Source organism: Meles meles, chromosome 3 (genome assembly GCF_922984935.1).
Source record: "Meles meles chromosome 3, mMelMel3.1 paternal haplotype, whole genome shotgun sequence".
Lineage (NCBI taxonomy): Eukaryota > Metazoa > Chordata > Mammalia > Carnivora > Mustelidae > Meles > Meles meles.
The window spans coordinates 99410200-99424028 of NC_060068.1; the positions used below are offsets into that span (position 1 = coordinate 99410200).

The following is a 13829-nucleotide window of genomic DNA, read 5'->3' on the forward strand; positions in this document are numbered from 1 at the left end:
GCTGACACTGGGGCTGGCTACTGAGTTCTAGTTCTGTGTGCATTTTGAAAAGGTCAGTTTGACTTTGATACTTTTTTTTTTCCCTATTCATATAACCATTCTTAAATTGATAGCCTTTCCCCCAATTTGATGTCGAAATATTCCTCTTAACTTTAAAACCTAGTTGAACTGACGGGATCAGCCAGGCTGTCAAGAAGGCCAAACTGGCACCACGGCAATTCAGAAGTCCTCTGAAAAGGGCTTTTCTGACTTGAATACATACAGTAATAAATATATTTGTAGATATATTAGCATATGCATTCAAATTGGATACATACATTTGTAGAAACCGGAAGCCAGAAAAGCCGGAGAATTTAACCCCTCCCCCACCAAAGGTTCGGTTCACATTTGAGACAGAAATCCCCATGCAACAAAGTAGGTCACATTTGTCAGCGCTGACTCCACAGTGCTGTCAGCCCCCCGTCCTGTTTTTGCTTTCCTCTCCTCTGCAGTCAGCTCGGACTTTGGCAAGCAGTCAAGAAGTGAACAAGAGAGACGCAAGTTCTGAGTGTCTGACCCCTTACTGGCCGTTCAGCTGGGCGAGCTGGGAAACCAGTTTAAAAAAAAAAAAAGTTGTCTTTCTTTTCCTCTCTCCCCTAACGAACTGCCTCTTTCTCCTCCCCACCACCACAGAAGGAAAACAATCGAAAGCATTAGTATTCCCATGAAAAGGGGCAGTCACACAGGGTGTGACTGCAGGCCTGCGCTAGGACGCTGCCAGGGGCAGAAGGGACCAACTCCGATTGCTTCATAGTCCTGGTGGTGGCGTGGTCAGATGGAGGGGACAGAGCCGTGATTCACAGCAGGACGCGCTGCTCGCAGACGGGCCCTTCTCCCAGTGCTCGTTAGGGTCTCCTCTCCAACGGGATGATACCCGGTGGGCAAGCCTCCTTTTAGAAATGTGTCTCCCTCCCTGTTGGCCTGTTAAGGACAACAGGGAACTCTTACCTAAGCTGAAATGTCTCCTTGTGTTGTTTTCAGGAATTGGGACGCTCACCCAGGACACACTATGGTGCTTCAGCCAAGTGAAAGGCACCATCGAGATTGGAGCCACAGAAGGTAGGACAAGTTTCCTCCCCTTCTTTTCTTGCCTCCTTGGGGGTTTGTGCTGGTTTCAGGTTTGAAAACATTCATCTGTGTGTCCATGAATGTAAGGTCCCACACTTCCCGGAATAGCCTTCTGGGCTAGAAATAGATTTAATGATTTCTTTCTACCCTTTTATTCTTTTAAAGCTTATTTTGTTCCCACCAATGAGGCAGCACTGAAGTGAACTTTCAGCGAGATAGTTTTGGGCAGAGAGAGAGGCTATATGCAGGCAAGTCATGTTTCAGGACTGTCTGTCAGCTCTGGAGGACTGTGAGGCCAAGCATGGCCCATGGTCAGAGGTTAATCTCTTCCTTCCATTCTCTGTTAAAGATCACTTGCTTCTCGGTAGAGGAAGCCCACAGGGAGAGTGAAGAATTCAAGTCTTATGAATGAATGAAGACTTATTCTAGTCTTATGAACTGTGTCTACACTGAGTCCCAGGATCAGCACATAACTGCCTTCCTGGCTCTCAGGAGATTTTCATATTGTAGGCTCTTTACTTGGGATAATGTATCCGTTTCCCTCCTCCTGAAGAACTTGTTTCTCTGTCTCTTCACTCTCTCCCCTCATAAGCCCGAGCTTGGAGACTTCCAGAACTCTCCCAAAGGATGTCTGCATTTGAAAATAGCTGAATACTAGGCAACTGGAAGGAGCTAGAATGGCCCCGCTGGGTGTCCTTGGAGGGCTCACTGTTCTAGTGGAACACAATGGGGGCACCTGGAACAGGCTGTGTTGTGTCAGCAGTAGGTACGGTTAACCGATGTACTGTAAGATGGGTCTAAAGCTAAGAGAAGTGAATGAGGCAGTGAAGAGTTGACAGGGTTGAACTTCAGTATGGAAACTAACATGCCTATATGCATGTGGAATTTTGGCTTCTTCTGTAGCATTTTAATTCTGAGTAAAAATTATTTTGAGTAATTTGGAGGAGGTGTTTTATCTGTAATTTTGCTATACTTTATTTTTGAAACCCACTATAATGGTGGATACCTCCAAACCAAATGATTTCTGTTAAAAGGGTGAGAGAAGGCACAGTAAAAGAAGTTAATAACTAAATCTATAAAGTTACACTACTCTATGACATCTTCTATTTCTTAGGTGCACATAAACTGGGGCTTTACAAACACTTCTCATAAAGCCCCTGGGAAGCAGATAAAACAGGCTTTGTTAGGCCCATTTTATGCTCATTGGATCCAAAATATTTCTGAGCACTTCTATGTGGCAGCCTTGTCCTAGGCCTTGTAGATGAAAAAGGTAAGGAGAAAAAAATGACTTATGCCCTCACTTCAGGAATTTCAAGAAATCTGCAGCTCAGGTTAACCGATGGCTTTAAAATCTTGACCACAATTCAAAATCTTTTCTGCTTTTCATTTTTATTTTTTTAAAGATTTATTTATTTATTTATTTATCTATTTATTTATTTGACAGAGAGAGAGATCACAAGTAGGCAGAGACAGAGGAGGAAGCAGGCTCCCCACTGAGCAGAGAGCCTGATGACGGGCTCGATCCCAGGACCCCCGGATCATGACCCAAGCCAAAGGCAGAGGCTTTAACCCAGTGAGCCACCCAGATGCCCCAGCTTTTCTGCTTTTTAAACAATAGAGACTTCCAGGTCCCCCAAGAGCTACTGAGTTAGAAGTTCAAGGACCATGTGTTTCAATGAGCTCGCCCGGATGATTCTGATGCAGCAGGCTGGCTTTGGGGACCACCGGCCTGGCTGGCCTGTTCTGGGTTATCCATCTCTCAGCCTCTGGACCTAAATCTTGTGTTTGTGACTGGCTCCCCACCAATTACAATGATCTGTGTGGCTACTCAGGCTCTCGCTCTTGAGTACTCGCTGTGTGGTGAGGACCCTGCTAAGTGCTTGGGAGAAGTTAATATGGTAATATAGGTACAGCACTTACCACAGTGCCTGACAGTTTGAAAGTACTCTGTATTTGTAAACTGTGATAAATATCATTATAATTAGACCTTCATTCTAATTCAATCCTCATGGAAACCTTATGAGAGGTAGGTATTTTTATCCCCACTTTACCTATGAGGGTACTGAAGCTACTGAAACACACACAAGACCAAGTTCTTTGCCAAAGGCTCTAGAGCTAATAAATGGCTGAGTTAGGTTTCAACCCAGTCTGTAGGATGGGAAAACCTCAGCTCTTTAAACATTGTTCTGAAGACTGGTTCTTACTTAGTAGTTTGGAGGAAGGCCCAGGAATCTGCATTTGCCATGCAAGCTCTTAGATGGTCATCATGGATGCAGGTGAACCGAGGATGGGCTCACATGGTTGCCATGATTGTCCATAATGAGTAAGTAGCATACTTAAACTGACTGTTCACTGAGTCAGAATGATATTCACTGCCAATTTGTGTCAGGAAAAACCACTTCAAATGGTGGAGAAAGTGATAAATATTTTTTAAGAGGAGAATCAGATTGGATACTAACATACATCTATGATATATATGTTATATATATACCATGTCTTCTTTATCCATTCAGCTGTTGATGGATATCTGGGCTCTTTCCATAGCCTGGCTATTGTGGACATTGCTGCTATAAACACTGGGATGCAGGTGCCACTTTAGGTCACTACATTTGTATCTTTGGGGTAAATACCCAGTAGTGCAATTGTGGGCCGTAGGGTAACTCTATTTTCAATTTTATGAGGAACCTCCATACTGTTCTCCAGAGTGTCTGCACCAGCTTACATTCCCACCAACAGTGTAAGAGGGTTCCCCTTTCTCCGCATCCTTGCCAGCATCTGTGGTTTCTCCTCCTCCTCTTCCCCCTCTTCTCTCCCTTCTTCCCCATTCTCACCCTTCTCTCCCTCCCCATCGCCCACCTCCTCCTACTCCTCCTTCTCCTTCTTCTTCTTTAGTTTTTATTTACTTATTTGGCAGAAAGAGAGAGAGAGAGTATGAGCAGGGGGAGGGGTAGGGGGAGAGGGAGAAGCAGGCTCCCTGTGGAGCAGGATCCTAGATGTGGGACTTGATCCTGGAACCCTGGGATTGTGACCTGACCTGAAGGCAAGTCACTTAACTGACTGGGCCACCCAGGTGCCTTGTCATTTCTTGACTTGCTAATTTAAGCCATTCTGACTGGTGTGAAGAGATATCTCATTGTGGTTTTGATTTGTATTTTCCTGATGCCTAGTGACATTGAGTATTTTTTTCATATATCTGTTGGCCATTTATTTGTCTTCTCAGGAAAAATGTCTGTTCATGTTTTCTGTCCATTTCTTGCTTGGATTATTTGTTCTTTCGGTGCTGAGTTTGATAAATTCTTCTAGCTGCTACCTTGGCAAAGTGACTTAATGTCTTTGTGCTTAAGTTTCCTTGTATGCAAAATGTAGTTAATACAGACATCCATTAGAATGGCAGTGAGTGCTAGCTGAATAAAGTTATGTGTAGATAGAAAGATATACACACACACAGACACACACAACACATATATACCTGTCATATGTATTTTTATATATAATTCTATATGTATATAGAATAAATATACATATAATACATACAGTGCCTAGATTACTATAAGATGCTCAGTTTGCATAAACCACTAATACTGTATTATAAAAGTAGAGCAGAGGCTAGGTGAAGTGATAGAAATAAAGATAAATACTTTAGTGCAAAATTTTTGAAAACCGAACTAATAAAAAAATTCATGACAAATAAAGTATCAAAATATTACATAAAGACAGGAACAGCATTACTGATTTATTTTTCCTTTACTTTAGATTCTAATATGGCTCAGCATGGCACTGTTATTGTTAATTTAATTAAATGTGTATCTTTGGTAACTGCTAATAGGCTAATATTTTTCGTATTCCAAATTATTGAGTAGGATAGTAGATAAATAATACTATGAGCCCAACACTAAACATTGAGTGAGTTTTTATTATATCCATAGCACTGCCCTAGAAAATGAAAGGATAATAAAGGTAAATAAAAATTCTCAAGGAATGCACCATTTATGGGGGGAGAGGAATTGGTGCCTAAGAACAAGGCATTATATCAGTAAAAGTAATACAAGGCAAAGTGAGCTAAAGAAGTGCTTTGACTCAAAACTAAAGTGCTTTGAGTACAAAAGAAGTAGAAAACTCATATTTTTGGGATACAAAGGCAGACTTAATGGGGAGAAGTAATTCAAGATAGAACCTAAACAATTTTTTTAAATACAACGTTTATTCTTTCCCTTTTATATTACCATAATGTATGTTCTCAGTCTAGAGAATTTAAAATAAAACTAAAAAAAATATGAAATTTCATTCATAATCTCACAATCCACAGATCAATACTGCTAAAGTTTGTGGCAAATTTTTTCTAGTCTCTGGACTATGTGCATTCATCAATTAATTCAGTCAACAAACAAGTGCCATGTGCCAGAAACTGCAAAGGGGACTGGTTAATTTAATTTATAATGAAATATATATATATATATATATATATATATATATATATACACACACACACACACACACACATACATACATACATATATATAACCCAAAAGGTCATAATGGAAATAGTATTTTATTAATAGATATTATATTATTATTAATAGATATTTTAACTTAATGATATATAGTGACCATATTTCATATTATGAACAGTATATATGCCCTAATTTATTTTCCTCAATTGTCATTCAGTGTTTATAATAACACTGCTATGAACATGCTTAATAGCTACCCTACATTTGTGCAGGAAAACTTACGTTGTAGCCTGAGAAGAGCCTATGTTTTACAATAAAATACCTGGTTAAATTTTGGCCTTGCTTCTTCTTGTCAAAGACCAAGTTATCTCAGATTTTTCATTATTCTGTTCCTAATATGGAAAATTGAGATAAAAACATCTACCTGAAGAACAGTTATTAGAATATAATTAGGTATTTTAAACAACACAGCACATAGAAAATGTTCAGTAATTATGATTTGTTACTGTGATTATATCATTGGGATATACCTCCATTTTCTATGTGCCGTGTTGTTTAAAATATCTAATAATTTATATGATGTACAAGTAAGAAGAAAAATATTTTATAATGAAAGTCTTAGCCGGTAAAAAAAGTATAAAACTAGATCACCTGAGGTTATGATGAACACTAGGAAAGATGTGAACAGGTGGCTTGAGAGAGTTTTGGAGGAAATCACTTCAGTACAGGGCGTGGGGAAAAGTCTCTTTGAGAGGTGACACCTGAGCTGAGGTCTGAGGGAATGGAATGGGCCAATGTTCAAAGAACCATGCCTTGGTCACTGTAGGAATTAATAAACAAGTACTCATATAGGCCCAGCACCATCGAAAAGACAATGTTTTCGAAACACAAAGAATGCACACTCAATGTGACAGGAGCTGGGTGGGAGGAAGCTGTGGTTGTGGGCAACCTACCAAAGAGGTAGGACAGGGCAAGATCACAGGACCTTTTAGGTCACCTTACAGAGTCTAGACTTTATTTTAAGAATAATGGGATTCCTTGTTCTTGAAGGAGTTTAAGGACTAAAATGATACCATTTTAATAAATTCTTAGAATTCCATTGAGAGACAACATGGCTTTATTAGAGAAGAGAAGGTACAGACAATGAGAAGAAAAGAGATTCCAGACATATTTTGGAGATCATGGACTGGATTTTTGGGGAGAGATATCATAAGGAATTAAGATGGCTCCTAGGTTTTGGCCTTGAGTGACTGGATGGTGTCTGGGCACCCGTTGCAGAGCCTGGGAAACCTGGAAAGAAAACATGTTTGGGGTGTGGAGAAAGAAAGACATTCTCTCCCCGACTCTGAGGTTCAATAGCTCAGTCTGTGAGATAGACTGGCAATAGGCAGATTAATAGGAGAAAGCGTACACAAAATTATTGTTAATGTTATGGTACATGGAGACGTCACAGGAAAAACATGAATATGCAGAAAGACTCTGAGATATGAGCTTTCATACATCATCTGAACAGCGGAAGGAAGGAGAGAGGTACTCCTCTTAGAGGAAAGAAAATTACTTTTAGGACATAGGAATGGACCTTTTAAATAATAGATGACAGGTGTGATAGCTTGTGGCCCAGTTTGTCCAGGGGTGGTGTCTGCTCTAGTCTCTCCCAGAATAAGAGTCCATCTTCCCTGGTTGACGAAACTTCCAGAAAGAGGATTTGTGACAGCTGAGTTCCTTTTGGAGACTCTGTCTGTAGACAGATAAGGGGAATTCTGTGAAAGCGCTCCCTACATATACTATTTTTAAACACCTTTAGTTCAAAATAGTCAATATACCAAAGCAGCATAGGGAGAAAAATTATGAGCTTCATTTTGTACATATTCAGCATGAAATGTCTGTAAGACACTCAGGGGTGGATGCCAAGAAGAAAGTTGTATCCATGAGTGTGGCTCTTCAGAGAGAGAATGGGAGTTGGAGGCAAGACTAAAATGAAGGAGGCATCAGCACATCCATGGTCTTTGGACCCACTGTCCTGGATGGCCTCACATACATCACGCAACCCACAATCGTCAGTGGTCTAAAGCTTCCCCTGTTTTGCTAGGGTTAGGGTGACTTCTAAGCCTGTTCACTTCGTGGAGTCCTTGTAAGACATTTACACATTGAGAGGTTCAGCATGTGTTGTTCTTGTATCTGATTTGTGCAGCATGTACATTACACGGCTGATTTCATCATGAGGCATTCTCCACGGTGTCATCACTGGGGCACTTCCCGTGGTGGAAATTGCCCACTCTGGACTTGAGACGGTGTCTTCAGATTTGGCTCATGATTCTGTGCTTGGGAAGAGATCAGAATTATCTGATGGGATTTCTGTGGCTGTCTTCCTCCTGATGCTACGATTCTAGGCTATTTTGTTTGTTCCTCAACCCGCAGTTCTGCAATATCTGTCCATACAGGTCATTCCATCTTATTGATGGGCGATAACCATGATACTCGTTCTGATTTACTCTACAGGCATAACCCTTTTTCCTTCCCCTCCCTCCAAAAAGATGGGGCTCACGTAAGGGAATGGATGAGGCCTTCTCTTGATTCCATTTTCTAATGAGAGAAAAATACCAATCTGGCTGCTCCCATGAGGCGCGTGCCATAGACCCTCAACGAAAAGCTGATGCTGGTGGGTGGCTTCCTTGCAAAGGAAGTCCTCCACCTAACACATTTGCAGGGAATGTCTGATCTTTGCCCTGAGAAATGCAGGGATCTGGGGAATCTTTCAGTTTCCCTTCAGGGATTATGATTTTCTGCTGTTGTAAATAAATAAATAAATAAATAAATAAATAAATAAATAAATAAATAAATAACTAAATAACTAACTAACTAACTCACTCACTCTGATTGGGTTGTCTCAAAGCAGTGTAAAGACTGTGACCTTCTCGTTTTATAGAGAGAAGTCAGTGACTGACAAATAACCTTTCTTAGCTGTCTGTGCAACCTACAAGGCATGGAGTAATTAGAATGTTATGCCACAGACCTTAGCCTAGGAGGTAGAAAATGGAGCCTTGCTTGCTTGCTTCTTCTGCTCCAGGAGACAGGGTGTAGTGAAGGCTTTGGTAAGAACTTTCAGGAGGAAGGGCTGTTGGTTTGGACCAAAGCTTTCTGGATCGACCAGGCCAAGCCACCAACATAAGATTATTCATCAGGCACTAATCTGAAACTGGGCAAGCTACCTAGCTAGTGACCTTAGGTGACTGAATGATTTTCAAACCTCATTGTGCATGCAAATAATCTGGGAGGGTGTTAAAAAGCATATTCCTAGGTCCTGTCCCTAGAGATTCCGATTCCCAGCCCCTGGGATGGAGTAAAAAAACTCACAGGCATCCCCAATAATTCTAACATGGATTGATCCAAGAGATCCACTGAGAAATTCTAGTCTTTCTTTCCTTATATCAGAAGGGATAGAGAGAGAGAGAGACATCTGAGCATGTTTGGAGTGCTTTTAAAGGAAACCAGAATGCCAGCAAATACAAGGTTACTGCATAGCCTAGCTCTGCCCCAGGCACTGAAGGGAGTAAAAACCCCTCCTCTCTGTGTCAGAAGGAAGCTTGGATCTCCTCTATGCATCTGTAGCCCACAAAGGGATTTCCTAAGTAACTTTATTTTGTGCAGGGCTCCAATCCACTAGAAGCAAAACTGGTCTGATTATTAACAAGTTACCACAAGATGAAAGCACTTTTCTCAGCTGTGATGGAAGCCATCTTGGTGCAGAGAGCTGCAGTCTTGCGGTACTCTGAAGGCAGCCTGGCTTGCCTAGAGCTTGCAGGCTCTGTGGGGGAGGGGAGGCACTCCCCTGAAGGGAAACTGAAAGATTCCCCAGATGCCTGCATTTCTCAGGGCAAAGATCAGACATTCCCTGCAAATGTGTTAGGTGGAGGACTTCCCTTTGCAAGGAAACCACTCACCAGCATCAGCTTTTCATTGAGGGTCTATGGCACACGCCTCATGGGAGCAGCCAGATTGGTATTTTTCTCTGCACTCTGCACAGGACAAAAGTCAAACATCCTGTTCTCTTTGTAAGCATTAGGTAATTAAACACACTCCAGGCCAAGAAAGTGAAAAGGTTTTATGGCTATTCATTTCACCCATGCCCGAATGCCAACCACATGAATTGTGTTTAAAAAACAAATATTTATAGAGCACCTACTATGTGTCAGGCCTTGGGCTGAGTGAACAAGACACTGTTACACTGTTGTTCTCCCCCACCCTACTTTAAGCAGTTTATACTCTCCTGGAGAGATCTCAACAAGTGGTTGTCAATGACAATCCAGTGTGAGTACGGAAGTGCTACAAAAAGAGTGAGGTCACACAACCCAACCCACAGTGGGGTAGAGGAAAGAGAAGGAAAGCTCACTGGAGTAGGTGGCAGCCAATCTGAGACCTAAAGAAGGAATAGGAATTAGTCAGGCTTTTTTAGGCTTACAGACCCTAGTTCAGGTAGGGCTCATCTAGTCCTTTGGACTAATTACTCATCTTTTCTGGGCTATCTTGGGATGATGTTGAGAGGCTTTGTTAATAAGATCTTTGAAAATACTATACAAGGCCTGGCCATGGTAAAGTAATAAAAAAGATAATTCTATTTAATCAGACTTCACTAAGCCAGATTTTATAATAATAACTTTCAGTATATTATCCCATTTCAACAATGTCACAACAATGCCCAGGCAACTTACCCTCATTTTACAGTGGAGATAATTGAGACTCCGAAATTTTTCCCGGTAATACACCTGTCTGACCTCAGTTGGTGTTTGAACGCTCCTGGGAAAGTAGCCTGGCACTGAGTAGGGGCTCAGTGAATATTTATTGAATGAATATAGCCTTTGGTAAGTAATAAATATCACCAAATGAAAAAACTCAGTATTACTATTAACACAATAATAATGAATGCTTTCCAGAGAATAAAAGAGCTCATTCAAAACAATACTGTACAAATATACACAGTACTTTCTTGCTTTTAACACCTGTGGGTCATTTACTTCTTATAACCCACAGAGGACATAACTAGAGTAGGTCTTAAAAATCCCACATTACAGAGATAAAAGAGATAGTATAGATATTACAGATAGTAGATGGGTTATTCCTCAGAGAGATGAGGAGATTAAGGCAGATAGAGATAAATTTTAAATTGCCCAAGGTCTCATGGAGACCAGAAAGCGAACTTTTGAATCATAAACAGGTGATTTTTCTACTTCTCATCTTTCACTACACAAATGGATTGATGGCTTTGGGTGAGGGGTACTCTATTCTAGAAGCACTGACTCTGAATTTAAAACATGGTTGACTGTCTTCAAAATGCTGGGCACTGGTTACAAGGCACTGCAATGGAAATCCATCACTCAAGATGCTCTTGGCTGCAACAGAAAATTCATTTCAAAATACCTAGAAGGGTAAAAGAATTATTTTCCCTTCCTTCGTTCTGCAAATACCCACGAATAGATATTTGCCTACTGTGTCCTAGGTATTCGAGGGCCTGGGAATTCAATAGCGGAGGAGATAGACAATAGATTAATAAGTAGAATATAAAATATAAGGATGTAAGTGCAGTAGAGGAAAATAAATCAGTAAGGGGGAGGGGTGTGTGTTTTCTCTTTTAAATAGGAGGGTCAAGCCTTGGTGCAAAAAATAACATTTGACCAGTGATGTGAAAAAGGCAGATCAAGTGATGGATATCTGGGGAGGAGAGTTTCAGGTAGAGGTAAGAGCCAGTGCAAATGCCCTGAGGCAAGAGCTTCTCTGGTAAGTTTAAGGACTAGATATGAGGCTAATAGTGGCTGAAGTTGAGTGAGCAAAGGAGGAAGCTGTGAGAGATGGGAGCAGAGGGGATGGCAGGTGAACGCAAGCAAGGGCCTCCCAGACCACTGGAAGGGCTTGCTCTTCTGCCTAAATGGGGCAGAACCCCTGGTTATACCACGTTCTTTCTAACAGCAGGTCAGTATCAAATGGTTAGGGGCCAAGGTCAAAAGCAAAGAGCCTTCCAGTTCAGTGGCTATGGTGGTAATCCATTTTTTCACGTAAGACCTGAGGCAGGGAACCCCTTAAGCTCATTAGTTCCCTGGCTGAAGTATAGCACGGGACACTCATGCCATCTTCCTGCCTGGCTGCCCTTGGAACATCAGCTTTGTTCCAAAACAATTGCTGCCATTGTGGGTGTCACACTCAGATAGACATGACAATATCTAATGAAAGGTTGTTTGGCTTCAACAAAACAAAACCGCAAAGACTTCCCCCCAGATGTCCCTAGAAAATTTCTCTAGATGCCCCTTGGCCTCAGTGGGAGTCACATGCCTTCTAAACCGACACTGCTACAGAGAATGAGCTCAGCTAAGCGGCTTCACAGATCAGGCTTGCATCTGAGCATAGTCCAGGACTGCCATCCCTGAGTGGAGGACACCACAATAGAATCTGGGTGCATCGGGGAAGGGGGTGCAGTTCCTGGTGGTCCCAACATGGCAGCCTCTATGGGAAGAAGCAAGAGGTGGTTTCGCCACTTCTCTTGCTATCACTGGGCAAAAAGTGGAGGTTCATTGGCTTGTTCTTTGTAAAACATCTGGTTCAGGCAAACCCAAATGCCAACCTTCCCTAGATTACCTTGAAGCTGGGGTCTGGGTGTGTGAAAAGATGACTTGCCTTTTGTTTTCTTTTTATATTACTAATAAGCTGGCTCAGCATCATTCTACTTAGTGCCCATGTTATTTGTTAATGGGATTTAAAAACTGAGACTAGGGGCGCCTGGGTGGCTCAGTGGATTAAGCGGCTGCCTTCAGCTCAGGTCATGATCTCAGGGTCCTGGGATTGAGCCCCGCATCGGGCTCTCTGCTCCGCGGGGAGCCTGCTTCCTCCTCTCACTCTACCTGCCTCTCTGCCTACTTGTGATCTCTGTCTGTCAAATAAATGAGTAAAATAAAAAAAAAACAAAAACAAAAACAAAACTGAGACTAAATAATTAAGCACATGGACACTGTGAGATGGTTCCTGGTCTTGTGCTGAAGCTTTCAAATAAGTGTCAAGCCTTTTTCTTTAGCATGGTTATTTTTAATTTATTATGTAGTGCTTTTTTTTTTTTTCAGAAGAGTATAGCTACATTTATAATACTATGGATAGCAGTAAGAAAATTGAGAAATTGAATTTCAGGGGTACCTGGGTTGCTCAGTCAGTTGAGCGTCCGACTCTTGGTTTCGACTCAGGTTATGATCTCAGGATTGTGAGATTGAGACTTGTGTCAGGCTCCCAGCTCAGTGGAGAGTCTGCTTGAGATTCTTTCTCTCCCTCTCTCTCTGCCCCTCCACCTGCTCTCTAAAATAAATAAATAAGTAAATGAATCTTAGAGAAAAAAAAAGAAAATTGGATTTCATTCAACCATTTATTCAGTAAATATGTATTGGGTACCAGGTGTCGGAAACACAGCAGAACTCAAAATCGCCGGCATCTCCAGTGTTATGAAGTTCATAGCCTAGTGGTGAGACAGACTAGTAAACAAACTGACAAAGACATAAGATAATTTCAGATGATGACAGGTGTTATAAAGGATATAAAATGTGGTAACATTATAGTGGCCATGTGAGGAGGTGGGGTTTTGCTCCCCTAAACAGTCGTTCTGTGGAGGCTCTTCTAAGAGGCAGCATTTGAGTTAAGACCCAAATAATGAGTAGAAGCCAGGTTCAAAAGACTTGTTGGGATAGCATTTAAACACAGGGAAATTTAAAGCGGAGCTACCCTATGACCCAGCAGTTGCACTACTGGGTATTTACCCCAAAGATATGGATGTAGTGGAAAGAAGGGGCACATGCACCCCAGTGTTCATAGCAGCAATGTCCACAATAGCCAAACCCTGGAAAGGGCCAAGATGCCTTTCAACAGACAGATGGATAAAGAAAATGTGGTCCATATATACGATGGAATATTACTCAGCCTTCAGAAATGATGAATACCCAACTTTTGCATCAACATGGATGGAACTGGAAGGGATTATGCTAAATGAAATAAGTTATGCAGAAAAAGTCAATTATCACATGGTTTCACTTATTTGTGGAACATAAGGAATAGCGTGGAGGACATTAGGAGAAGGAAAGGAAAAACGAAAGGGAATCAGAGGGGGGAGATGAACCATGAGAGACTGTGAAACAGTCTGGGAAACAAACTGAGGGTTTTAGAGGGGAGGGGGTTGGGGGGATGGGTGAGCCTGATGGTGGGTATTAAAGAGGGCACGTATTGCATGGAGCACCAGGTGTTATATGC

The 13829-nt window shown here is 41.7% G+C and overlaps 1 protein-coding gene across 2 annotated transcripts in view; it reads left to right on the forward strand.

Moving 5' to 3' along the window:
* Window positions 1–746: 746 nt before the first annotated feature.
* Window positions 747–13829, forward strand: part of PPP2R2B (protein phosphatase 2 regulatory subunit Bbeta) — a 453354-nt gene continuing 440271 nt past the window's right edge. The window contains exons 1-2 of one of the 2 annotated variants that reach the window (XM_046000716.1): window positions 747–916; window positions 1021–1098. In XM_046000716.1, the coding sequence (XP_045856672.1) occupies window positions 907–916; window positions 1021–1098 (88 nt within the window). In that variant the 5' untranslated portion in view covers window positions 747–906. The remainder of the gene's footprint in view (window positions 917–1020; window positions 1099–13829) is intronic. The other variant, XM_046000715.1, reaches the window with a different exon arrangement.